The sequence below is a fragment of the Lactuca serriola genome, chromosome 2 (genome assembly GCF_051521515.1).
Source record: "Lactuca serriola cultivar US96UC23 chromosome 2, Lser_US96UC23_V15, whole genome shotgun sequence".
NCBI classification, from domain to species: Eukaryota; Viridiplantae; Streptophyta; class Magnoliopsida; order Asterales; family Asteraceae; genus Lactuca; species Lactuca serriola.
The window spans coordinates 142,782,154-142,809,869 of NC_136409.1; the positions used below are offsets into that span (position 1 = coordinate 142,782,154).

At 38.3% G+C, this 27,716-nt stretch overlaps 2 protein-coding genes and 1 non-coding gene across 3 annotated transcripts; 1 reads left to right on the forward strand and 2 right to left on the reverse strand.

The window, feature by feature from the left end:
• Window positions 1-379: 379 nt before the first annotated feature.
• Window positions 380-4,504, reverse strand: POLH (Y-family DNA polymerase H). Its single transcript, XM_079024761.1, has 14 exons — window positions 4,337-4,504; window positions 3,911-4,031; window positions 3,703-3,814; window positions 3,438-3,605; window positions 3,190-3,357; window positions 3,011-3,114; window positions 2,803-2,922; window positions 2,583-2,706; window positions 2,385-2,498; window positions 1,505-1,705; window positions 1,334-1,409; window positions 1,141-1,242; window positions 924-1,060; window positions 380-835 (listed from the first exon to the last, which is right to left on the reverse strand). Exons 1-14 carry the CDS (start codon window positions 4,410-4,412, stop codon window positions 566-568), a joined length of 1,893 nt encoding a protein of 630 aa, XP_078880887.1. The 5' UTR covers window positions 4,413-4,504; the 3' UTR covers window positions 380-565.
• Window positions 4,505-23,630: 19,126 nt separating this feature from the next.
• LOC145091157 (small nucleolar RNA R71) lies at window positions 23,631-23,737 on the reverse strand. Its single transcript, XR_013702044.1, has one exon. It is a non-coding gene; the product is annotated as a small nucleolar RNA R71 (small nucleolar RNA).
• Window positions 23,738-24,340: 603 nt separating this feature from the next.
• Window positions 24,341-25,531, forward strand: LOC145089624 (uncharacterized). The gene has a single exon (XM_079028039.1). It carries the CDS (start codon window positions 24,341-24,343, stop codon window positions 25,529-25,531), a length of 1,191 nt encoding a protein of 396 aa, XP_078884165.1.
• The last annotated feature ends 2,185 nt before the right edge of the window (window positions 25,532-27,716 follow it).

The following is a 27,716-nucleotide window of genomic DNA, read 5'->3' on the forward strand; positions in this document are numbered from 1 at the left end:
CCTGGAAAAAAATCAAGTTACCCGAATACCCGAAAAAATTAACCTGATACCTGACCTGAATTACCGATACCTGAAAAAATCGGATGGGTAATTCAGATATCGGGTATAAGTATTTTCGACAGGGCTAGTCGTTACTATCCATCACCTTCTACAAATTGTTTTTTTTATACAAAGTTGTCCAGTCTTTCATTGGTCATTTTGGGATCTCTTGCTATGATTCCTTTAACCCTTTTTAAAAATAATAATGATTATTGTCATATTCTAATTATTTATAAATAAAAATAGCTTTAGATCTTAATAAATTACAAGCAAACAAAAGAAATTGAAATTTTGAAAACACATTTATCTTTATAAGAAAGCCCAATCAAACAAATGCGAATTTAAAAACAATAAAAAAGCCCAACCATATTTAGCAGAAAATATTTACACCTTTAAACTCTACCACTTCCAAGTTCCAACAATCTTATAGAACCATTAAAATCAAGAAACAATACAAATTTGTCTCAAAATATATACAAAAATCACAACACATAATTTAACTTTTTTACATTTACTTTAAATTTCTCTATTTAGGCGAGAAGTAATGAGCAATACTAGAACCTCGTTTCACCATGTTTGCTTTCTTACGTGGAAGCAAAGCATAAAGTTCTTCCTGTATTTCACGTGGTAATTCATCAACCACAGATTGATCAATTTCATCTAAATTATAACCCCATGTGTTTGTTGTCTGTCGATTTTGACTTTTGGTCAAACTCCCACCCTCCATAGCCGATGAAGTTTGACCAAGTTGACTTGAGTTCGTTTGGAGAAATCTCAGGATGGAAGACGTTTCTCCCTGCAACAATTCAGAAAAAAAAAGATAACTTATCATTTTCGGAAGGGCAATTTTGTAATTTACTAAAGGGGGTCAGGAGTAAACAGACCTTTTCTTTTGTTGGCTTTCTTTTATGCACGTTTGATCTTATATTTTTACCATTGCTAAGGTGGTTTATTTTCGTTTCTTTTATGGATAATTTTGGTTGTAACTCATTCTGATTTGAAGTTGAACAGCTTTCATGTCCTACATGAATATTGTTTTCAGATGAAGGTAGGAGATAATACAAAAAGTATATTTAAAATAAATAAATAAATAAAATGAACCTGAAGATAAATCAATTCGATCAAAACTTGTTTCACTTTCATCATGTGTAATTGTACTCTGTTCCCCACCAAATTCCATTTTCAGCTCACTCTCATGAGAGTCTAAACATATTTCAATTTCAAATTAAATCCAAAAAGTAACAAATATTTAAACAACAACAAACTTATCATTAAAAAAATAAAAATAAAATACCATTTAGCGTTGACAAAAGATCAGATTTTTCACCAGGATCTTGACAATGGAAGTACTTTGTAATCGAGGAAGTCCCCTTTAAAAAACACCAAATATAAAGATACAAAATTTTATTTTATATATATAATTTAATATACAAGAGTAAAAATAAAATAAAAAATGAATGCTTACAGATGGTATAGCGATAATTTTACTAGCTGTAACAGACAAATTAGTAATTTTCCACCCACAAAATTGGTTTCCCATGGGATTCATGTATTCGCGTAATCCACCTTGAAAAAGGTTTATAGCATCTTCTAGAAGCTTCCCTGCTCCATATCTCAAAGGACATGATTTAGAAGGAAACTTTTTGTGTGAATCCGTATCTGTAGTCTGCAAAAAGAAGATTTTATAAAATAAAAATAAAAAATCATAATACCAGGAAAAATAAAGTATAAACTACAAAGATTAATGTTGTGTTTAGTGGGTCACAGCTAGCTGATAAGCTAACTTATTTTTCGAGATTTCTTGAGTTGTCATGTTTGACAAAATAAAAAATAACTTATAAGCTAGCTTTTTGAAAAAAACTACTCAAACTAGCTTTTCAAAAGCTTTTATAAAAAAATTCCAAATATACCCCTAAATTAATTATAGAACATATATTTTTTAAATGCTCTTTTATGTCATTTTATATCTTTAAATTTGCTTATCAGCTACTTTTACCAAACGTTATTTTTTACAGGTAAACTTTTCAGCTATTAGCTAGATTTCTATATACCAGCTAGCTTTTCAGCTAATACGCCAAACTTAGCCTTAAACTAGCCTTTCAGAAGATTTTTTCTAATTTTCCAAATATACCCCTTAATTAATTTTAGGAAACATATTCTTTTAAATGTCTTTTATGTCATTTTATATCTTCCAGCTAGTTTTACCAAACGCCATTTTTTATCAGCAAACTTTTCATATAACAGTTAGTTTTTCAGCTATAGCTAACTTTTCATATAAAAGCTAGCTTTCAGCTATCGGCTAACTTTTCATATAACAGCTAGTTTTTCAGCTATCAGCTAGCAACCTTGTATGCATCAGCATGCAATGTCAGCGTATGTGCAATTCGTTTGTTTGTCTCTAGATCCGTATGAAGTCGCTCACTTAATTCTTCACAAAGCTCTTTAAGCCAATTTTCAACCTAAAACAATTATAAAAACCCCTTCATAAATCATAAGTCAATTTCACTTTAAAAGTCAAAGGAAAGAGAAATACTCAAACTCACAGAAGAAAGTGTTTTTAGGGCACTTGGCCCACGAAATGTCTTCCCTGAAGCATGGCTTTTAGGAAGCAGACGTTCCTCAACTTCCTCCCCATTCATTCCCCTTGCAGTATTCCATAGCCAAGTACTAAAATAGATTTTAAAAAATTACAAAAAATAAATTTTGTAACACTTTCTATTACTAATAAATAATAATTAGTTAATTAGTTAATTAGTTAATTACCCTGTGTTGACACCATAAAGATCTTGTAGTTTTTCTTCTGAGTATTTTAATAAATCACCAACAGTATTAACTCCAAGGTCAACTTGTAAGGAGCTCCCAAGCTTCCCACCAAGTTGTTTCCTGATTGTATATAAACAATAAACATTTTCAATTTAGAAATAGAAGACATGGATTATATAATTTTTATATAATAAAGAAAAAAACATACATTTTCTTTATAGGTAAAAGTTCTAGAAGGTCTTTTACTGATGAAAAGGGGACAACAGTTTGTTGTGCAGGTTTGTTCATACCACTTGCTAGTTTTGCCAGCATCTGTAAGTAACATTTTATATTTTTATCTTTTGTTTTTCATACAAAAACTAAAAAGAAAAATAAAATAATAATTACTTTGTTATGAGCAATGCCTGCAGAACATGTGAATTGAGTCTCCTGTAGAACTTGCAATCTGAGATCAGTAACAATTAGGGCTCCACATGCTAATAACTTATCACGAGGATCACCATTTTTGTTTTGTAGCCATTCTTTTACAATTTCTTTGTGATTATCATCTCCATTCTGAATAGATGATTGTATAGTTAATGTTCCATATTGTAAAATAAAGACTACAAGATAACTGTTATGAGCAATGTTCTTACTGAATTAAGCCCTAAAACATGTGATTTCAGAACTTCTTCATGGATGCTTTCCAAGCTTTCTGGTGGTGTTTCTTTCAATAGTTTTTCAGCAGCATCTGTTAGGTCAAGGTACACTTCATCAATTGATGCTCTCTCACATCTACCTTTTCTTGAAAGAATGGAAACAACCTGAAAAAATAGAAAGAGTAACCACAAAAATCTCAAATCTCTACAATTCAGAGTTCATACATTCAGAAAAGATGCAAAAGTTTTGAAATTTATGAACCTCTGATCCTGCATTTCGGTATATGTTTAAGTCAGCTTTACCACGTGCTACTGGAACTGTGATAAGATGAATTTGGGGACAAACTTTTTTTGCTTCATCACCTCGCATTGAGCTTAATACCAAAAAAGACATGGATATAATTGGAATTTAGCAGTTTGCTTTGTAAAAACTTGTCATCAATGGTGTAAAATACAATGTCAGAAGTTACCGTTTCACCCCATCTTTCCTAGCTTCGTATCCGACTGCAATCAGGCCTCCACCTTGCCAAGAGTTGTATTGTACTACAGCAGTTGGTTGACCTCTTAAGTGAGGTTGTTTACGCTGCTCCACTAGAAGGAGAACACGAATTAGAGAGGAACAAACATCGATCAAGTAATTCAGGAACGATTATTAATATTAAATCAGATTGGATTTCCACCAACAGATAGTAAATTTAACAAATCGAACATAAGTAACAGTTGGGTTTTCAATTTCTCGAATCGGGAAGTGAAATTCCATGATTTTCCTTGTTAATAATAGGAGAACAACTCCTTGAATAAATGTAGAACGACTCCTTAAAAGAACAAACAATCCCAAATATTACTTCGGTGGAAAAGTTTGATGAAAACCTAATAAGGGAAGTGAAGGAAGAAACCTTGAACGTAGAAGCAGTCCATGTCGACGTGAGCAATTACCCTGGAATCGGACGACTCTGGTCGCGCCACCGGCATCTCTCACGTTGGTTCGCACGTCTACGGGTTCACCTTTTCCCTCCAATTTGAAGCTTCAGAAAGGATTTTTCCTTTTTAATATTAAAGGTAGCCTCCTTGTTGCCCTTAGTCCATAAATAACATGGTGATCGAATTTAATGGAGTTAGAGATTATAATCTATTGTTATAGGGTGGTGCTAAAAATAAAAAAATAGTACTTTTGGCTTTTATAGTTTTATTGCTTTTATAAGTTTTATTGCTTTTATAAAATAGGATCAAATAACAAGATATTAGAGTGAAAAAAAATTTTATTCAAATAGTTATGATTAAATCATTAATTTTCTAATACATATAGTTTACTATTTATACAATCAAAATAAGATGAAAGATGAATGCACATTATGATTGTGCATTATTACACTCATAAAATACATTGAAATGGTTGTTACTAGCACTAAATAATGAAAAAGAGTTATGAGAGAAATGGAGAATTCAATGATCATTCACAAACTAATATTTTAAGAACACTCTCCCTTGAATGATGATTGTATCGTGTCTCGTTAAAACCTTAATAGGTAAAACCGCATGGGAAAAACATTTATTAAGGAAAAAGAGTATATGATTAATAATAGATATTGAAAACAACTGTCTCATTAAAAGTCTTGCTAAGAAAACCCAATAAGGAAAACATAGTTAAGGAAAAGAGTACAATATGTTTCCAACTCCCCCTGATCAGCACATCACTTGATTTCCTTGAAGCACCGCATAGCAATGTTTTGTACCATCTTTTCAAATTTGGTTGTAGGAAGTGCTTTAGCAAACAAATCGGGAAAGTTGTTACTTGATTGAATTTTTTGGATGTTAATGTCACACTCTTTTTAAAGATCATGAGTGAAAAAGAACTTGGGTGATATATGCTCAAAACTGTCTCCTTTGATAAATCCTTCCTTGAATGGAATTATACAAGTCGTATTATCTTCATATAGTATGGTTGGAACATCTCTATTAGAAGCTAGACCACAATTCTTGCGAATGTGTTGAGTTAACTTTCTTAACCAAATACATTCATGACTTGCCTTATGAATTGCTATAATCTCTGCATGGTTAGAATAAGCATCAACTAAAGTTTATTTAACATAATGTCAAGAAAATTTTCTTACCTCCATAAGTGAATAAATTACTTGTTTAAGTTCGAACTTTGTGTGGATCAGATAAATATCCAGAATCTGCATAACCAATTAACTTCGTATTTGATGAATTTGATTAGTATAAATTCATATCCAATGTACCTCGAAGATAACAAATGTGACAACCGTCAAATTCTGGTCAATTCAAGTCAAATAAAGCCAACAAGTCAAACCGATCAACTCAATTTGCCCGTAGGTACTAGAGTTTACGTTATGTAATTTCTAAACAACTCGCTATTCTAATGAGAGATCATAAATCGAAAAGTGCGTACATCTAGATCTCCTTAACCTAAAATTGTGGTACATGGCGAGCCAAACCGATAAAACAATGTTGCATACTCATCGGGAGTATGCAAGATCCTTAAACAAGGCTTAACAAGGTTTACGGACCTTGCATTGCGAAGCCGGACACTCACATTCGTCACACACGAAACCGCTCTCAATCGTTTTCACTCTGTCTCTTTGTATGTGAAATCTCTCCCAAATATCTCTTTGTATGTGAAATCTCTCCAAGAATGTCAAATCTCTCCCAAATCTCTCCAAGAATGTGAAATCTCTCCCAAATATCTCTTTGTATGTGAAATCTCTCCAAGAATGTCAAATCTCTCCTAAATCTCTCCGAGAATGTGAAATCTCTCCCAAATATCTCTTTGTATGTGAAATCTCTCCAAGAATGTCAAATCTCTCCCAAATCTCTCTTTGTACGTGAAATCTCTCCAAGAATGTCAAATCTCTCCCGAATCATTCTAAGTATGTCAAATCTCTCTTTATATGTGAAATCTCTCCAAGGATGTCAAATCTCTCCCAAATCTCTCTTTGTATGTGAAATCTCTCCAAGGATGTCAAATCTCTCCCAAATCTCTCTTTGTATGAGAAATCTCTCCAAGTATGTCAAATCTCTCCCAAATCTTTCTCAAAATCTCTCTCAACTTTCTATAATCACTCGGGGCATCCCGACCCTCGAATTTGGCGAAAACAGCCCAAAAACGGAAGTCTACGCGAAAAATGGGCTTAAGGAGCTGAAACTCCTCTTAGGAACCGAAACCCCTCTTAGGACCCGAAAGTCCTCTTAAGGGACCGAACCCTTCTAAGCCGAAGGCTGCTGAACCGAACCCGAAAGGTCCTCTCGGGCCCGAACCTCGCCTACACACCCGAACCCGAACCTTCGGTCAATTTCGGATCCTGATGCCTTGACCGAACCCTCGCTTCTGAGCCTTTGACCGAGCCTTCGCCTTCGCTTCTTCTGGTTCGCCCATCTCGCCTCCGGCTCAGCATCATTAGGGACCGAACCTCGGCCTAGGACCGAGAGGTCTCGCTGGAAGGCCTTTTTTTTCTACTAGTTTTCGACTACGACTTCATTTTAACTTCGTTTTTCATCATTTTAACGCGGGATTTTCACCCAAAACTTTATTTTAACATATAAGGACCCATAATTATTAAATTATCACATTTTTAAGGATAAAACCTTATCCAAAAGAGTGGGTGAAGTACAAGAGGTGGAGTGTTGACTTTCCTTTATTTTATGACACAAGCACCCTCCCATACCCACTCCATGTCACTATTCCCCATCAGCCCTTACCTAGTCACTTCATTGTACTTTTCCCACCTTTTTCCAACCACACAATTGGTCAAAGGCTAGAAAAATCTCCCCTCTCCTTACTTCTCTCATTTTCTCTCTTTTCACCAAAAAGATCAAACTCTTTTCTCTCTCATTTTCCCTCTCTAGAATTCGAGATACAAGGGCTGATCTTGGGTTTTTACTCCACATTTGGTAAGCATAATCCATTCTCTTTATGATTATTTCACTTCTTTCTACTCAAATCATGGATATCTTACACAAACTTCATCATAATGGTGTTAGATCTTCGAATCTTCAAGTGATTCTTCAAGTGTTCTTGGGTTGAACACTTCTCTTCTTCAACACTTATCTACTGAAATCACTCAAGGTGAGTTCATAACCCTACATTTTCATGTTTTCTCAAGTTTTTAGAGGGAGAATACAAGTAAAACAACAAGAACAAAATTAAACTCTTCTAACAGCCTTCATCAGAAAAGTTAGACTCCATTCACGGACTGTTTTGGACAACTTAAACATTTTTGTTTACAAAACTGTTTTAGGTGCAAGTAGTTCCAGTTCTTAGCTTTAAAATGACTACTTGCACATCTCCATACGATTTTTCTACAATTTATGGTGATTTTTACAAAGCTGCCTATCATTTCAAACACCAATCCGGACCAGTCTGTGATTATGGGCTATTTCACCCAAGATGGAGGTCATTAAAAATCAAGATAAAAATTATGAGTAAACTAGACACATTTTGGGAACTCGCAGAATTTACGGATTTAGTTTTCGACTTCGTATGATTTTTCTATGACTTTTCTAAAACAGCGCAGAAAGGTTAAAGTTAGTTAACAACATATAAATTTCATAACACTTTGTATTATGTTGAGCAAAGTGTATAACTACAAGTTCTAAATATTGAATGTGTTTCCTTGTTAGTTTATCATCATAAACTGAAGCTCAATCATTTATGATAAGATTATTCATTCATTTAGAACACGAATATTAAGCCATAATAAGCATGATTTATGGATTTATGGATTATAACACTAATGCTTTTTCATAAAAGAGTTTTTATACATTACAAACGTTTTGGATAAACTATAATAGGTATAGTTTATGATTCATCACATAACACACTCGTACAAAAAGGGTACATTCATACAAAAAGGTTCTACACTTACGCACACTACACGTAAACTTGTTAACTCAGATTGTGAGACTTTCTCTCCCCGTACGTCCGAGTGCGGGATCCAAATTCCTGTAAGTTATAACCAAAATCTCTTGTAGGGAGAGCGTGATAATTGTGTATAGATCTATATTGGGGTTGACATCCCACACCTCGCTGCTAGCTACAGCCGGACCGGCAGGTCTGCGGGTGACAAGAGTCATAGGATCAGGGCGTCTAAAGGACGTTGTGCAGGTTACCTCTAGTCATAGTATGGTTATAGCGACTCACATAGGGAGCTAACAATACATAAATTTTACGGGATTTTTATAAAACAAAAGGGGTTTTATGTCGAATTAAAATCACTTTTTATATCAATAATTACAAATATTGTTGTGTATTTTCAGTCTTGGTATTTAAGACTACACACCATTCATTACGAGAGTTTTCTCAAATCACAAAGGGTTTTACGCCAATTTGAAACCACTTTTATATCTTTAAGTATGGTAAATACTTGTTATCTCTCAGTCTTGGGATTTAGGACTACATATACATAATAAGAAAATATTGGATTTTCTGGATACATACTCTATCGCTTTTACAAGGAAAACGGTTTACTTCTCTAACAAAATCACTTATGAATTCACCAACCTTTGTGTTGACACTTTTTCAAAACTACTTGTATTCTCAGGAATTCAATGAAACAGGAAATCAACCACGTTTTGAGGACGGGACGATAAATCGTCAAACAGTTCATTTTGTATCATAATGTAATTTATTCGAATCATGTAAACATATACTTTGGTGTAACTTTTTCAATTATATTTATGATGGTTGTATTTACTTTGAGCACTATTATACTCGTTGTTGTGATACTCTACATGAAGTCCTCCACCCCCGGACATTTCCGCCATCCTTGGTTTGGGGGTGTGACAACAAAGAATGTTTTTGACTCCATTACAGTGTCTTCTTGTTGGACAAGAACTATATTTTTCTAATAAGTTTATGACAACAGATATATCAAGTCTTGCATTGATAGTAAGATATATTAGTGTACCAATAGCACTAAGATATGGTTCTTCGGGAACAAGAAGATTTTCGAGTTTTTTATGATGTTGAAATTGGTCCTTTTTGGTATCTAAGTGCCTTACCACCTTCGGGTTACTCGTGGATATGAGTTATTCATATAAAACCTTTTAAGAACCTTTTCTAGATATTAATGTACAAAAACTCCATTTTTGTGCTCAACTTGAAGACCCAAACAAAATTTCATCTTACCAAGATCATGCATGTCAAATTTTTCTTTCAAACAAGAGGCGGCATTTTCCAATTCTGTAGGAGTTCCAATTATGTTCAAATCATCTACAATAACATCAATTATGACAGATCTTTTTATGAATACACATGGACTTAAGGATCATTTTTATAGCCCTCTTTCAACAAAATTGTACTTGAACAATTGAACGACATACAGTCAAATTGTTTCAATCCATACAAAGATTTATTTAATTTTACCGAATATACTTCACGAGAATTAAGAGTTTGTGCTTCTGGCACCTTACACCCTTCTGGGATTTTCATATAAATATTTGTAACATCCATAAATTTCACAAAAAATTTGAACTTTTTCAAACATTCAAAAACACAATTTATCACAAATTGTATTCAAAATAGTTTTTCATCAGAGTAATTCCCAGAAATCATAACACAAAACATGAGGAGGTGCACGATCAAGCCTTCACCTTCCCACAGTCCTCTGGAGTACCTAAAACCATAAACCAAACTGTAAGCCCGAAGCTTAGTGAGTTTCCCCCAAAGTACCAACCCCAAACATATAACATAATAACACGCATATTGAGCCATCAGCCTGACTGGACCGCCTCGCAGGGCCTACTGACTATCCGGGTCGCCCTGGGTCTATTGGCCTTCAGCACAAAGCAGGATCGCATCAACCCAACCATACACACACATATGTCGACATACTTATAACACATAAACAATCATTAGACAAGCATAGATCATACAGATCACTAAGCATAACATCATCCTGTCTACCAGGATACCGATCTAATAAATCATAACAGCATAACAACATCTTATGTACTAGGATACCGATCTAACAGATCATAACTGCATACAAGCATACTATAACTAGGGTAACAATCCAAAGGGCCGACCTTGGTGCCTTCGACCCTTTAGGCTTTAGTACAGTGAGGAAAACTCACATCACAAGTAGTGCTGACTGGCAAATCCAACTCTTAATGACAGCTCCGAACTCAACTGCCTACAACCACTAAGAGACTAACTCTATCAAAATCCCGAAATACCCAAAATACCCCTTAAAGTCAAACTTTGTCAACCATGGTCAAAGTCAAAGTCAGCAGTCAAGGTCAGCAGTCCACGTTGACCCAGCTCATCGAGTGCATCTAGCAACTCGGCGAGTTCCTTCAATGTTCAGAAAACTGGGCAAAACCCTAGCCAACTCGCTGAGTTCGCTCAGTATCCAGAAGACGGAAAAACTTGATCCAACTCGTCGAGTTGGCAGAGCAACTAGTCGAGTTTTCCTAGCCTTAATGCATTCACACACTTCTAAGCAAAACCAAAGACCCAAACTATAGATCTGGTCCCTTAGGAATGAAATACCACATAAAGTTGCAAGCTTTAAGTTCATGTATGGCATCAAGAGGGCTAAAACACTCAAATAAGACTTATCAAGGGACTTAGGGCATGAAGGAGGGCCAAGACTTGATAAAGTTGGCAACTTTAAGTCTATGGAGGCCATGAGATGTCCAGATCTAAAGTCTTAGCTTCATGACATGCTCAAATCGAAGATTGACCTCTAAGTAAGATAATAATGGCCATAAACTTTCAAAAGAAGAGATCTGATAAAAGGATGATCAAGATGTCGACTTTATACCTCCAAATAGTTGTAACAACACTAAAAATCTCGGATCTTGAACTTTCAACCTTGCAACACTAACCTCAAGCTCCTTCAAGAACAACACCAAAGAACACTTTAAAAACTCTCACACACTCAAAATGGGGAAAGAGGCACAATTAGGGGTTTCTCTAGACTGAGGGGACGATAAGGGAGGCTACAAATGAGTCATAAGTTCTTTAAATAGGGTGCAAAACCCTGGAAATTAGGTTTTTTTTATAAATAATTGTCAACTCGTCGAGTTTTTCTAAACAATTTGTTGAGTTGAGAGCTACCAACACGTCAAATCTGAGTCCATCAACTCGTCGAGTTCAAAGAATAATTCATCTTTAAAGCAATAAATATTATACTTGAGAGTTGGGATGTTACAATATCATTCTCAAGTGAACCATATAATAGGCGGTAACTACATCCATCAGACACATCTCCAGTTTTCATGTGTTGCCAGACTTATTAGATAACGGAATGTAATTCCATCAACCACAGGAGAGTATGTTTCTTCATAATCAATTTCGGGCCTTTGGGTAAAACCTTGTGCAACAATTCTTGCTTTATATCTCAGAACTTCATTTTTCTCATTTCTTTTGCACACAAATACTCATTTGTGTCCCAATGTGTGACAACTGGGAAACTCGGAGCGAAGCCAAGTCAAAAGATGTTTGATGTACGAGTGAAACTACCTTGTAACCTAGTTAAATTATATCAACATTAACCATGATAGCATGTTTGGTTACATATGTATATATGTTTACACATGTATTTATACGTTTATATAAGTTGATATAATTATATATACTAAAACCCATGTTGAGTTAGGATGATACAAGCCATCACTAGTCAAACTATTAAGTCAAAATGAATGAACTACATCCTACCATAGTGTTTTCGGTTATTGGAATCTTAAAAACAATTAGATTTCGGTTTTGTGGGGACCAAGGACACATGTGTGGACCGAAATCCCCTCCTTAGTTGAAATTAGGACCAAAAACCCTTTTCTAGGACCACTATGGCCGAAAACTCACTTATATGGACCACACTTTAAACCGAAAACACCACTTTGTGAGTGTACATAAAGGATTTCGGTCATGCTAGACCGAAATCATCTTCTTTATGGCCGAAATCCTCCATTTAGTGGCCAAGTGGTGCCACCTAATTGAGTAGTTTAGCTTTCTAAGAAGATAATTGTGTTTACCAACGTAAACTTCACATCACCTCCTCATAAATTACTTCCTATTTAAGATACTACTTTAAGATCATATCTCATTTCACACATCTAGTAAATGAAAACATCCTCATTTCTCTCTCAAATAGCAAGCCATATTCCTTCCATTCTCAAAGATCAAAGATTAATTCCTGGAACATATATTTGAAGCTCCATCCTTAAGATACTATTGTAAGTAGGGCTGTTAATCGGGTTAACCCGATCGGGTTTCGGGTTAAACGGGTCGAGTTAGTCGGGTTTTTTAAAAAAAACTATTCACCCGAAACCCGACCCTAATAAGGTACGGGTTAGTCGGGTTCGGGTTAATCGGGTTTTGGGTTTGTAGGGTCGGGTTAATCGGGTTAGTCGCGTTGAAGTTGAAATGTAAGATGAATTTATGTTGTGCCATTTTAATACATAATCCACATGTATAGGGACCTTAAATGTAAAGTTAGTATTGGATATGAATTTTTGGAGTTTCTTTTACCATATTAGTAAGTAATGTAAACAGTGAATATAATTCGTAAAATTGTTACAACACAACCGTATTGCATTAAGAAGATAGGAAAGTTATGTCATTTTAAACATTTGTATTTATAGTAATTTTACTATCTGGTTTGTTTAATTAAGAAATATGTATTAGTTTTAAAATCTCATGGGATCTTGAATTCATGTCATTCAACGCAGTAAAAAAAAATTTGTAATAAATTCTTAATCGGGTTATTCGGGTTGACACGAAACCCGAATTGTTTTGAAAAAATCAACCCTAAACCCGACCCTAATAATAATTCGGGTTAATTGGTTAACCCGAATAACCCGATTAAGAGTTCTGACCCTATTAAACCCGACCCTAATTACTTTATTCAGGTTCGGGTTGAGTCGGATTAATCGGGTTCGGGTTTTTTTGACACCCCTAATTGTAAGTATTCTTCATATTATTTAGTGTTTAAGAAACACTTGTATTATTAAGACCATCTTATTCACACATTATTATGTGTTTAAAACCATTAGGATTACGATATCATTCCCGTATTCTCGCTCAAAGTAACCGTTTCTATCCCATTAACAAAACCACTATCACACTCAAGGTGATTTCATACCCCTGCATTTTCATAACCTTTTCTATGTTTGGGGGGGGGGGGGGGAATACAAGTAAAACACAAGGAATCTGCGTTAATATACAAACCATTGTTTATGTTTTCTTACATTTTATGTATCTATGACGCGAAAACATCAAATATGCGAAACAACGTTATTATCAACTTTGCAAACATTTACATGAAAAACATATTAAAATGAAACGATTATCATTTTCGACGAAACATACATTTTAAACTATAATAGGTATAGTTTGGGAAACATTCACATTATTTTACCATTTCGGGGCAAAGAAACGATTATATAAAAATATGATTATATATATATATATATATATATATATATATATATATATATATATATATATATATAAACTATAATAGGTATAGCTTGGGAAACATTCACATTATTTTACCATTTCGGGGCAAAGAAACGATTATATAAAAGTATGATTATATATATATATATATATATATATATATATATTATATATATATATATATATATATATATATATATATATATATATATATATATATTATAAACATAATGAAAGGGGTAACAATTTCATGTACAAACATTTTCATTACAAAAACACGTATCTCGTTGGAAATTTTGAGTAATTCATCTTCATCGTACCTACCAAAGGTATACATGGAAGTCATGTTTTATAACCAGAGTCTCATCCCGGAGAGCGTGATACTTGTGTATAGATCTATACGGGACTGGTGATCCCTGTAACGTCCCAAAATTTCAGACCAAAAATTTTGTTTTAATTAAGTTATTACATAAACCATCAGTATAAAACATTCATAATAATATCTCATGTCAAAACCAGTATGTCAATAATTAAGCATGTTGTCATGAAATAATATCAGAGTTTAATCCCAAAGAACTCCTGTACGGAAGACATAGTGTGATGCGCTGCGATTGAGCCGACTCCTTTCCTTTGAAAATGAAGTACCTGAAATCATAAACAAAACCTGTAAGCACGAAGCTTAGTGAGTTTCCCAGAGCATACCATACACACAATCCACATATCACATATCATGTTAGCTATAAAAGCTACCTGTATCACATATTCTGCTAGCTATAAAAGCTACATATAACACATAAGCCATGCATACAAAAACCTGTAAGAATGCCATGGGCTACCCCACATGGTCTTACATCCAATGCCATGGGCTACCCTACATGGTCTTTACCTAGGACTACCATGAGCTACCCCACATGGTCTTACATCCAATGTCATGGGCTACCCCACATGGTCTTTACCTAGGACTGTCGTGGGCTACCCCACATGGTCTTTACCTAGGACTGCCATGGGCTACCCCACATGGTCTTACATCCACTGCCATGGGCTCCCCCCGGGGTCTTCCATGCAAGTATCACAAAGACAACTAGCATAACACATATCATATAATCACTAGCATACCACTTAGCATAAAGCTAACTATCATACCACATATCTCTACCACAGCTAGTGTACCACATAACATGAAATGGGTCGGCCTTGGTGCCTTAGAACCATTGCTATGGTGAGAGGACTCACCTTGAATGCAGAAGCTTCCTGAAGAAATCCTTTGTTGTTGCCTCACCAACTTCCTGAGCTGCCTCTACCAAAAAATATACCCAATTAGCAATTGGGTCCCAAACCATAATCCGTAATCCATGCATGGGGTAAAATGACCATTCTACCCCTAGGCCAGTATGATCCAAACTTAGGCCCAATTCCAAAACAAAAGCCCGACACTAGGTAGGCTTCCCAAGCCCAATAGTGGCCCAATTTGCCAAATTGGGCCCAAATCCTATAATAGGCTTTACCCTAAGCCCGAACATCTCCTTGGCACACATTATCTGACTTCTGATGGCCCACTAAGGCCCAAAGAACCAAAATCCCTTGCATGGCCCAAACCGAGGCCCAAAATAGTCCAAAACCATGTTTGATGAGTACACTGGGTGTACTCCTATGTACGCTAAGCGTACAAGCCAAATGGTGAGTATGCTGGGTGTACCTATATGTACGCTCAGTGTAATCCCCCTGTTAAGTCACTTTCCCATTAAGTGCTTAATACTCTACTCCAGAAGCTACAATTACAAATCCAAGTCCTTATTGACGTCTTAAACCATAAAGTTGCTTACTTGATGGCTTTGCATGACCCACATAAGCTCAAACTCCAAAAATGACAATCTACTTCCATGGAAATGGTCTTAACTCACGCATGAACCCATTAGGACATCAAAAGTGGCAACTTTCTACCTTAGAGACTCATTTAGAACTGAGAGTAGCAACTCCAAGTCCTAGAAATCGGATTGAACCACAAAGCTTCAACGTTTGGGCCAAAATGGTCCTAAAACTCAATCTAAGAGATCTAAGGAGATAATAATCAAGTTCATGACTTTATACCTTGAAAAGGTCTGTAGAGAAGCAACAATCCCATATCTGAACTTTCTCCTTTGCACCAACACCTTGCCTTGACCCTTGCTTCCTTGAAGAGTGGATCCAAAACACCAAAATGCTTACACAAAGCCTTCCAAGCTCCAAGAACACTCAAAGAGGATTAGGGTTTTGTTAAAACTATTTAAGGGTGAGAAAGAGGCTGACCTTTGAGGGTATAATGTTCATTATATAGTGGCACACCCTAAAAATTAGGGTTTAAAGGCTCTGGGCGTACTTCTCGTACGTTGGGTGTACGTCTCCAACACCCACGACTACTCATCCCCACTACATTGGGCGTACCCTAGCTTACGCTGGGTGTATCGCGTACTCTCGTGCTGGCCACCTTCCTTGCCATTTTTCTCTATTAAGGACCAATAATGCGAACAACTTCAAAAATACTATAACTCCTTCGTTTTAAGTCTGTTTCCGACAAACTTTATATCCACGCAAAGGTGGGAAGAAGCCCTAAGCTCCAAGCTACACCCCAAGCCTTAAAGCCTTCCGATTAAGACCCTAGACCCATAAAAGAACGAATCGTCAGATTACGCTTACAACCTTGGCCTCCGAAGACACAATCAAGCACTTCCATAACCGGGTGTTACAATCTCGCACCCTCGCTGATAGCTGTAGCTAGACCGACAGGTTATGGGTGACAAATGTCATATCATTTCGACGCCTGAAGAACGCCAAGGCAGGTAATTCATTTTCAACACGGTTATGAAAACTCACATGATAAAAAACAATACGTTATTTTACGTGAAATCGACAATACACTTATTGTACGTAAAAACGTTATAACACCCATAAAATTTAAGCCAAATTTAAACTTTCCAAAAACATTTAAAAGCCAATAGTTACTACAAGTTTGTTTCCAAAATAGTCTTTATCAGAGTTTCCCAAAATACATATCAAAATGTGAGGATCGGTACGATAACACCTTTGCCTTGCCTCGATCCCCTGATGTACCTGAAACAATAAACTGAAACTGCAAGCCCGAAAGCTTAGTGAGTTCCCCCAAAATACCCATACTCACAAATATACAAATTATCACAAACACAATATACAATAGGTCATGTTAACCATCGGGTTGGAATACCCCAGGCCCTCAACCAGCAGGTTGGAATGCCAACACACTATGGGTCCAATCATCCTCGGGATGGAATACCCCAGGCCCTTAACCAATAGGTTGGAATGCCCCGGTCTATTGGCCTCCACACAAAGCAGATAAACCTCAACCACCAAACAGACATGTGCACATATAACAGATAATCAGATAACAGTCTACAGACAAAACTGATCTAACAAATCATACCACATAGCTCATCATATCATCCTGTCTACCAGGATACTGATCTATCAATTCTTACTACGTATCATATAATATTATCTTACCCTCTAGGATACCGATCTAACAGATCATACTAGCATAATATAACCAAATACATTCTAAAGGGCCAGCCTTGGTGCCTTAGACCCTTGAGTATAGTGAGGATAACTCACCTTGCAATGCCGACTCGCATGAATAAGCTCCAACTCTCGAATCACTGACACGAACACCACCACCTATATTTATTACGAACCATACTCATAAATCTCCAATCTTCCCAAAACTGTCCTCAAAAGTCAACGGGTCAACTCATGGTCAAAGTCAAAGTCATCAGTCAAGGTCAATAGTCCATGTTAACCTTAACTCGTCGAGTACCCTCAGCTGCTCGCTGAGTTTCTTTAATACTTGCCCACTCGCCGAGTCACCAGAGTGACCCGTCGAGTTCCTAAGCCCCGCGATCGAAGCTCTGAGACCACTCGTTGAGGTTTCCCGCGTGAAACTCGACAAGTTTATACACACCTAATGATTGGGAAAACCCTAACTGACTTGCCGAGCCGCTCTACAGGCTCTCAAAGTCTAAGGCAATCTTCATCAGACTCGCCGAGTTGTTCATCCAGCTCGTCGAGTCCATGACCATCTTCAAATGACTCGCCGAATCGACCATGCGACTCGCCGAGTACCTTAAATCCTTCATCCATACAGAAGCTTTTTAAGTCATGCAAAGGCTCCAAACTGCAGATTTAAGCTTCTAGGGCATGTTTATCACGTAAAGTTGCAAACTTTACGTGTATGCAAGATGATATGACCCAAACGAGCTAAAAGGAATGGCTTAAGGCAATGGGATAGGTCATAACTTGGAAATTACTGAACTTTATGATAAAGGGAGGCTAAAGGAGCTCAAATCTGAGGTTACATCCCCAGAACCTGACCCAACACAGAGAATCACCACAAAACCCTAAAAAGGGCTCTAAACCCAACCATGTGGGGTTCTAATCAAAGGAGAATCAAGGTAACAACTTGTTACCTTCAAAATGATGCCAAGGCAAAGAAGAATCTGGATCTACAACAGCCACTAGCTCCAACTTCTTTAACTCCAAGATCTTAGCTCCAAAGGATCTTCTTTCAAGGTAAAACAAACACACACAAAAGAGGGTAAACACGAATTAGGGTTTCTGGATCCAAGAGAGGCAGTGAGGGAGGCTAAGGGGAATATGTGACCTTTAAATAGGGTGCCAAAACCCCGGGATTTAGGGTTTCATCTGCCAGCTCCTACTCGCCGAGTCCCTATTTGGACTCATTGAGTAGATTACTAAACACGTGAGCCAATCCGCTGCTACTCGACGAGTAGGGCTACCAACTCGTCAAGTAGACCTTGAAATCAAGAAAGTTCTTACATAATTCAATTACCTGAAGATCGAGGTGTTATAATTCTCCCCCACTTGAACTAGACTTCATCCTCAAAGTCCGTCGAGGCAAACAATGTCGGGTAATGCTCCCGCATCTCAGCCTTCGGCTCCCACGTCCACTCGGATCCTCTCTGATGCTCCCACTGCACCTTCACCAATGGTATCCCCTTGTTCCGCAGTACTTTCTTCTTCTTTTCCAGAATGGCCATCGGCCTCTCCACATAATTTAAACACTCATCAACCTGGATATCATCCAATGACACTACCGCCTCTTGATCCATGATGCACTTTCGCAGCTGCGAGATGTGGAAAGTGCTATGTACCCGACTGAGCTCCTCCGGTAGCTCTAACCTGTAAGCCACCTTGCCGACCCTGGCAATGATCTTGAACGACCCAATGTAACGGGGACCCAATTTCCCTCTCTTCCTAAAGCGGATAACAACCTTCTAGGGTGAGACCTTCAGGAGTACCGTATCACCCACTTGAAATTCTAACTCACAACAACGTCTGTCGGTGTAACTCTTCTGTTTGCTTTGGGCGTTTGCAATCATTGCCTGATCTGCTCGATTCTTTCAGTAGTTTGCAATACTACCTCCGTCCATCCCATCACCCTGTGTCCGACCTCGCCCCAACAAACTGGAATGCGACATCTCCGCCCATACAACAGCTCGAAAGGCGGGGCGTCAATGCTGGAATGATAGTTGTTGTTGTAGGCAAACTCCGCGAGAGGTAGGTGGGAATCCCAACTCCCACCGAAATCAATGACGCATGCCCTCAACATATCCTCGAGGTCTGGATGGTCCGCTCGCTATTACCATTGGTCTGCGGATGAAACGATGTGCTAAAGTGTAGTCGTATGCCCAGTTCCTCGTGGAACTTCTGCCAGAAACGGGAGGTAAATCCAACATCTCGGTCTGAAACAATGGAGAACGGAACCCCATGGCGAGCGACGACCTCACGAACATACAAGTCGGCCAGCTTTTCGGCCAAAGAACTCTCCCGTATTGCCAAGAAATGGGCACTCTTGGTCAGCCGATCTATAATGACCCATATTGCATCAAACCCCTTTGTCGTCTTTGGTATTTTGGTAATGAAATCCATCGTGATCTGCTCCCATTTCCACATGGGAATCTTGAGAGGCTGCAGCAAACCATGCGGCCTCTGGTACTCGGCCTTGACCATCCTACAGGTTAAGCACCTATCGACATACCAAGCGATCTCTTGCTTCATACACTGCCACCAATAACTCAAACTCAGGTCTCGATACATCTTGGTGGCCCCCGGGTGTATAGAGAAATGAGACTTATAAGCCTCCTCCATAACTGTCTGTCTGACCCCACCAGACATCGGAACCCAAACCCGACCGCATCGGATCAATAATCCCAGACTATCTTTCACAAATCGGGAATTCTCGCCCTTGATCCTTTCCATCTTCCAGTTCTCCGGTCGCATTCCCTCAACCTGGGCATCTCTGATCAATCCCACAAGCGGAGAATCCACCGCTATCTTCATACATGTTGTTGGGGTGGAAGACCCAGCAGACTTGCGGCTCAAAGCATCTGCAACCACATTCGCTTTACCTGGGTGGTAAAGGATTTTGCAATCGTAGTCCTTAACTACATCCAGCCACCTGTGCTGCCTCATATTCAGATTCGGCTGGTCCATGATGTGTCTCAAGATCTTGTGGTCCGAATATATGGTACATCGGACCCCATACAGGTAATGCCTCCAAATTTTGGGAGCGAAAACCACCGCTCCCTACTCCAGATCATGTGTAGGGTATCTTGTCTCATGCGGCTTCAGCAGTCGTGATGCATAAGCTATCACTCGTCCTCTCTGCATGAGGACTGCCCCCAACCCTATGATGGATGCATCACAGAATACTACAAACTCCTCAACTCCCTCAGGGAGTGTCAAAACTGGAGCTTTGCACAAACACTGTCGAAGGGCCTCGAACGCCCTCTGCTACTCAGGGCCCCACTGGAAATCCACCCCTTTCCTCATCAGACGAGTGAGGGGTACTACAATCTTGGAGAAGTCTCGAATGAACCTTCGATAGTACCATGCTAACCCAGAAAAATCCTGATATCCGAAGGGGACCTCGAAACCTCCCACTGCATAACTGCCTCGATTTTGGCCAGATCGACCAAAACCCCTCCTGGTTAATAGGATGCCCGAGGAACTGGACCTCTCGTAACCAAAACTCACACTTTGAGAACTTGGCATACAACTGTTCTCGTCTCAGAACTTCCAAAAATTCCCTGAGTTGCCCCTCGTGCTGTTCTCTGGTCTTGGAATACACCAAGATATCATCTATAAACACTAAGACTGAGCGGTCAAGCATCGACCTACAGACCTGATTCATCAGATCCATGAACACTGTCGGCACGTTGGTGAGCCCAAATGGCATCACCACGAACTCGTAATGACCATAACGATTTCGAAACGCGGTCTTCTCCACGTCCTCATCTCTAACCCGAACCTAATGATATCCCGACCTCAAGTCAATCTTGGAGAACCAAGATGCACCCTGCAACTGATCAAAAGATCGTCTATCCTTGGAAGTGGATAACGGTTCTTTACCGTCAATGATATTTGCATAATTAACCATATGTTTAGCATATATTTTTATTCATTTTTAGCTAATTATGTGCATAATGTGGATAAAAGGTACTTAATAATTCTTTAATTGTGTTTTCAGTCCAAAAGACATGCTTGGAAGCAAAAAGGAGAGACCAAAGAATGAAGAAAAAGGAAAAAGCCACACCTACTCGGCGAGTCCACACACCAGCTCGGCGAGTCCATGAGAATGTTCCCGAAGAAAGTCAAAACTCCATGTCGTAGACGGATTTTACACGTGTACTCGGCGAGTCCACGACCTACTCGCCGAGTAGCCCCTGTTTTGTGATAGCTATAAATATGGGGTCTCAATCCGAATTAAAGATATTTCTGGATTTCTTGGAGATAGATCTACGATTGAAGAAACCTTTGAAGACCTGAAGAACCCTAACCTTTGATCTTTTGAAGAATCAAGGCGAATTAGGTTATATTTTCCACTTAATCTTAGGATTGAATGATGTTTAACTTAGATAAATTCGTGTTTGAGCTTGTTTCCATTATAATCATGAGCTAAATTCGTATTGTTTCTGTTTAGGAAGAACCAAATTACTCCTATGGTTTAATTATTACTTTTTTTAATTGTTTTATTGGTGATTTTATTAAATTAAGTTTGTTAAAGAACCTTATGCATTAACCACAACTATTTTCTGTTAATTGGAAGACAATTAAGTTGCATGAACATCTCTTAGTTGTTAACCTCATATGTTTATGTGACCACTTTATCATATGTCTAGGAATAATGAACATGGAACTAGAATTAATAAGAGAATGGGTAAGTTAATGTGTGAGCTTGTTTGAGAAACCAACAAACAAGAGGTTAATTGAAACACCCACTTGATTAACCAATTACAAATCTTATTTAATCCAAATAATTGAACTAGGGAATTAATTAGTTTAAACAATTAGCCACTGCTTGAATTGATTAATTGTCTAAGGGTTAGTATTAGTGAACATGAATCTAACCACTATAGTTGGTAACCAATAACAATTAATTTATCACATTATTACACAAATAACCATAGGAGTGAATTGGCTGGACTTAAACAGAAACTCTTTATCAAATTTGGTGAATTTTTACTTGATTTAGTTTTTAGTTAATCACTTGTTAGGTGGTTTATTTAAGTTTCTGGTCTTGTAAAACTAGAGAAAAACCTTTACTTTTATTACTTGCTTAGTTAAAATTAGTTATTAGTTTAATTTCCGTTCCCTAAGTTCGACACTCTACTTATCCAACGATACCACTAAAAGACAGGTTCACTGCCTTTGTGTGATAAATTTATAATTTAAAAGTAGGATTAAAACCAATGTATTTTACACACATCAAGTTTCTGGCGCCGTTGTCGGGGAACGGTCCAAAAATTAAATCTAATTCCTAATTTTTTCGATCCTTTGTGTGAGTTTTCTTGCACAAAGTTATTTTTTTTAGTCATTTAGTAAGTAGGTTAGGTTTTAGAATTTATTAGTATTTTTTAGAATTTTTACCTTTAGTTTTAATTTTTTTAATAAAACAAGCTACTCAGCTAGTAGCCTGCTGTTTGGTATTTATTTTCCGTTTAGTTTAGTTGCATTTTTTTTTGTTCTTTTTAAGTGTTTTTCTTATTTTATTAATTGCAGGATTTTCATGACCATAGGATCCAACACTCTGCTGGTACCCCTGCTTGAAGACCCGGAATCCGCGTTGAGAAAGAACAAAGGCAAAGACGTTGAAAGCTCGAATACACCTAAGAAGTCGCCTTTGTCCGAATTGAAGACTGTTTTTTGGGAAGAAGAAGATCAGCAAATCAGGAGCATACAACACGTCTTTAGCAAGCGAAGACCCGATCAAAGAAGACACCGAGTACGAAACCGAAGAGGAAGAAGAACCTACATACAGGCACAACTCCGATTCCGGAGACGAGTTAGCTCTTACCATGGCTAACATTGATGAAATCCCCATGGGGGAATGGAAGAAGAGTATACGCGATGACACTGGCCCGAGACTTGTGCAACCCGCAATTCCCGCAACTGCTACTTTTGAGCTCAAGGGTCACATCCTTGCTCAACTAAAGGAGATCCCCTTCACCGACAAGGACCACGAAGATGCTTACAAACACTTGGATGAAGTCAATGATGCGACTGATTACTTTAATGTTCCAAATGTGCCTTGGGAAACTCAGCTACTTCACATGCTCCCGGTTACTTTGAGGGGTGCTACAAAGGATTGGCTCAAGTCATTGCCCCTAGGATCTATCATTACATGGGCCCAAATGAAAGAAGAATTCATTGATCAATTCTGCCCACCATCCAAGATATCCAAACTGAAGAAAGCCATAGCTAACTTTGAACAACAAGCAGGAGAGTCACTATATGAAGCTTGGGAGAGGTACAAGAGCTTGCTAAGGAATTGCCCACATCATGACCTCAGTATTCAACAAGAAGTCTCCATATTTTATGATGTAGTAAATGTTACCACAAGGCAATTACTTGACTCGCAAGGTCCACTCACGAAGAAGGAACCTCCAGTGATAAAGCAATTGATTGAAGAATTCTCTAAGCATTCTAGAGAATACCATAATCCAAGAAATGATGTGACTAGGGGGCCGCCTATGTAGCTTCCGAAGACTTGTCAGCGGTCATGGCTATGCTAAAAACCATGGATAGGAGGATGGACAAAATGGATCAAACGATACATGCTATTCGGGTGGGTTGTGAGAACTGCAATGGGCCTCATCTTACTAGAGACTACGACTTGGATGAAAATGGCAACAAGAAGGTGCAAGTTTGTTACTCAAGTGGGGACTGATATGATGAAGATTGGCGTAAACCAAAGAAGGAGTGGCTCCCTTATGATGAGTACAAGAAGGCTAAGGAGGATAAGTACAAGCAAAATGGAAGAGGTTTTTACCAAAAGGAGGAGCCGGCTCAAGAAAGAAAACCAAGTTTGGAAGAGATGCTTACCAAATTTGTAGCTGATTCAGAAAAGAGACATAATGATCATGATGCTGCAATCTAAGAAACAAGAACCATGCTTAGAAACCAACAAGCATCTATCCACAACATTGAAATGCAGCTTAGGCAACTTGCTCAACAAATCAATCAAAGATCACCGGGCGAACTTCCTAGTAAAACCGAAAACAACCCACGAGGTGCACACATAAACATATTCACAACAAGAAGTGGGAAGATAATTACTCCTCTGGCCCCCATTCAGACTGAAGCACCCAAAGAATTGCACAAGGAGGATGCAGAAAAAGAAGATCAAAATAAAATTCTGCATGAAACAGACTCTACTCGCCGAGTCCAGAATATGGACTCGACGAGTCCACTGCCATATTCGAAAGAACAAGTTCCTAAAAAGCCCTTTCAGCCTCCAATGCCATATCCAGCCCGAGCTAAGAAAGAAAAGCAGGAAGAGGAGTACCAGAAGTTTCTTGACCATATTAAAGCTCTTCAAATCAACATACCCTTCATCGAAGCATTCGCTCAAATGCCAAAATATGCAAAGTTCCTCAAGGAGCTTATAACCAATAGAAGGAAGATGGAGGAGGTGAAAGAAGTAGTTCTTAATGAAAATTGCTTAGCTGCCATGCTAAACAAATTACCAAAGAAGAAGGGTGACCCCGGAAGCTTGACTTTGCCTTGCAAATTTGGCAACTTGGCTACCATCCATGCCTTGGCTGATTCGGGAGCAAGTGTGAATCTCATGCCCTATTCATTCTTCAAGAAATTGGATCTCCCGGAACCAAGGCCAATTCGTATGGCAATTCACTTAGCAAACAAGACAGTCACATTTCCAAGAGGAATATGTAAAGACTTATTGATCAAGGTGGACAAGTTTGTATTTCCCGCAGATTTTATAATTCTAGAAATGGAAGCGGATCCTCAAGTCCCGATCATCCTTGGAAGACCTTTCCTCAACACGGCGAGTGCTATAGTGGAAATGAGAGACTCGAAGCTTACTTTACGGGTAGGAGAAGATTCAGTCACTTTCGGGGTTGATCAAACTATGAATCATGTGAGGAATAGTGATGACATGGCATTCTCGATTGACATGTTTGATGAATTGATGGAGGAGTGCGATAATGAAGATTCCAACAAGTCCACTATCTTTGATGAAGAATTTGATGCTGAAAAAGACTTACTGGAGATCGAGAGGCTGCTGGAAGAAGCGGAGTATGAAGAAATAATAAAGCAATATGATAGAGCTACTCGGTGAGTAGGGCCCAGCAACTCGCCGAGTCCATGTGAAGAAAAAATTGAATTCGTAAATTCAGCAGCTGACTCGCCAAGTCCCTTACCTGTACTCGGTGAGTACAACATGTAGAGCCCAAAAACCGAGCTCAAAACGTTACCAAATCACTTGGAGTATGCTTTCCTTGAAGATGGCCATCAAGAGCCAGTTATAATAGCCTCTGACCTCTCTGAATCTGAAAAGGAAGAACTAGTTCAAGTCTTGAAGAAGCGAAAGCGGGCCATAGCATGGAGCATTACCAACATCAAGGGAATAAGTCCCTCTTACTGTTCTCACAAGATTATTCTGGAGGAAGGAGCGAAGCCGGTTGTGCAACACCAAAGAAGACTAAACCCAAACATGAAAGAAGTGGTCAAGAAAGAAGTAGTCAAGCTCTTAGATGCGGGGATCATTTACTCTATTTTCGACAGTCCGTGGGTGAGTCCGATCCAAGTGGTGCCCAAGAAAGGAGGAATGACGGTCATAACCAACGAGAAGAATGAGCTTATTCGGACACGAACGGTAACCGGTTGGAGAGTGTGCATCGATTATCGAAAGCTAAACGATGCCACTCGTAAAGACCATTTTCCCTTACCTTTTATTGATCAAATGTTAGAATGATTATCGAGCCATAGTTTTTATTGTTTCTTGGACGGCTTTTCGGGTTATTTCCAAATACACATAGACCCCATGGACCAAGAAAAGACCACTTTTACTTGCCCTAGTGGGACTTTTGCTTATCGACGCATGCCCTTTGGGTTATGCAATGCACCCGCGACATTTCAAAGGTGCATGACAGCCATATTCCACGACATGGTTGAAAAATTCATGGAAGTCTTTATGGATGATTTTTCTGTTTTTGGATCTCCCTTCCATGATTGTCTCACTAACCTTGATCTAATGCTTGCTAGGTGTGAAAAGACTGACTTAGTTCTTAATTGGGAGAAATGTCACTTTATGGTCAAGGAGGGTATAGTTCTAGGCCACAAGGTTTCCAAGCCGGGAATTGAAGTGGATCGGGCAAAGATTGACATCATTGCCTAATTACCCCCACCAACTAATGTGAAGGGCATTAGAAGTTTTCTTGGACACGCGGGTTTTTACCGGCGTTTTATAAAAGATTTTTCCAAAATAACTAGACCGCTAACACAATTGCTTTTAAAAGATGCACCATTCAATTTTACTAAAGAGTGTTTAGAGGCGTTTGAATTTTTGAAAGAAAAGTTAACTAATGCCCCGATCATTATTGCCCCGAATTGGGATTTACCATTTGAAATAATGTATGATGCTAGTGACTTTGCTTTAGGAGCTGTCCTTGGTCAAAGGGTTGATAAGCACTTTCGACCCATTTATTATGCAAGTAAAACTCTAAATCTGGCCCAAGAGAATTACACCACCACTGAAAAAGAATTAATAGCTATGGTGTATGCCTTTGATAAATTTCGCCCTTATTTAATTTTATCTAAAACAACTGTTTTTACTGACCACTCTGTTATCAAGTATTTGTTTGCCAAGCAGGATGCCAAGCCAAGGTTAATACGATGGGTTCTACTTCTTCAAGAGTTTGACATTGAAATACGCGACAAGAAGGGAATGGAGAATGTAGCAGCTGACCACTTATCAAGGCTAGAAAACCCACAATTGCAAGAAGATAGAGTTGGAGATGATTTCCCAGACGAGTACATTCTGGTGACTAGGGGAGAAGAGCCATGGTTTGCGGACATAGCTAATTACTTAGCTAGCAAGTACATCCCAAAAGATCTTACCCACTAACAAAAGAAAAAAATCTTTTCAGAAATAAAATATTACTTTTGGGATGAGCCTTACCTTTTCCGAAGTTGCGCGGACGGAATCATACGAAGATGTGTGTTCGGGAATGAAAGCCGACAAATCTTGGAGCATTGTCATAACGGGCCCACCGGTGGACATCATGGAGCACACTACACTGCTAAGAAGATCTTTGACATTGGGTTTTATTGGCCCACAATTTTTAAAGATGCAGCCCAATTTGTCAAAGAATGTGATGCATGCCAAAGAGCGGGAAACATTTCATCCCGAAATGAAATGCCACAACAAAGTATTCAAGTGTGCGAGGTATTTGATGTATGGGGGATCGATTTCATGGGACCATTTCCCATGTCAAAAGGCAACAAATACATATTGGTGGCGG

Excerpts from the sequence above, each read along its gene's own strand:
- POLH (XM_079024761.1), bottom strand. The coding sequence starts at position 4,412 with ATGCCGGTGGCGCGACCAGAGTCGTCCGATTCCAGGGTAATTGCTCAC. Across the intron at positions 3,606-3,702 it reads ACCGAAATGCAGGATCAGAG|GTTGTTTCCATTCTTTCAAG; the intron begins GTTCATAAATTT and ends CTATTTTTTCAG. Across the intron at positions 1,061-1,140 it reads TCGAATTGATTTATCTTCAG|GACATGAAAGCTGTTCAACT; the intron begins GTTCATTTTATT and ends ATATTCATGTAG.
- LOC145089624 (XM_079028039.1), top strand. The coding sequence starts at position 24,341 with ATGCTTAGAAACCAACAAGCATCTATCCACAACATTGAAATGCAGCTT.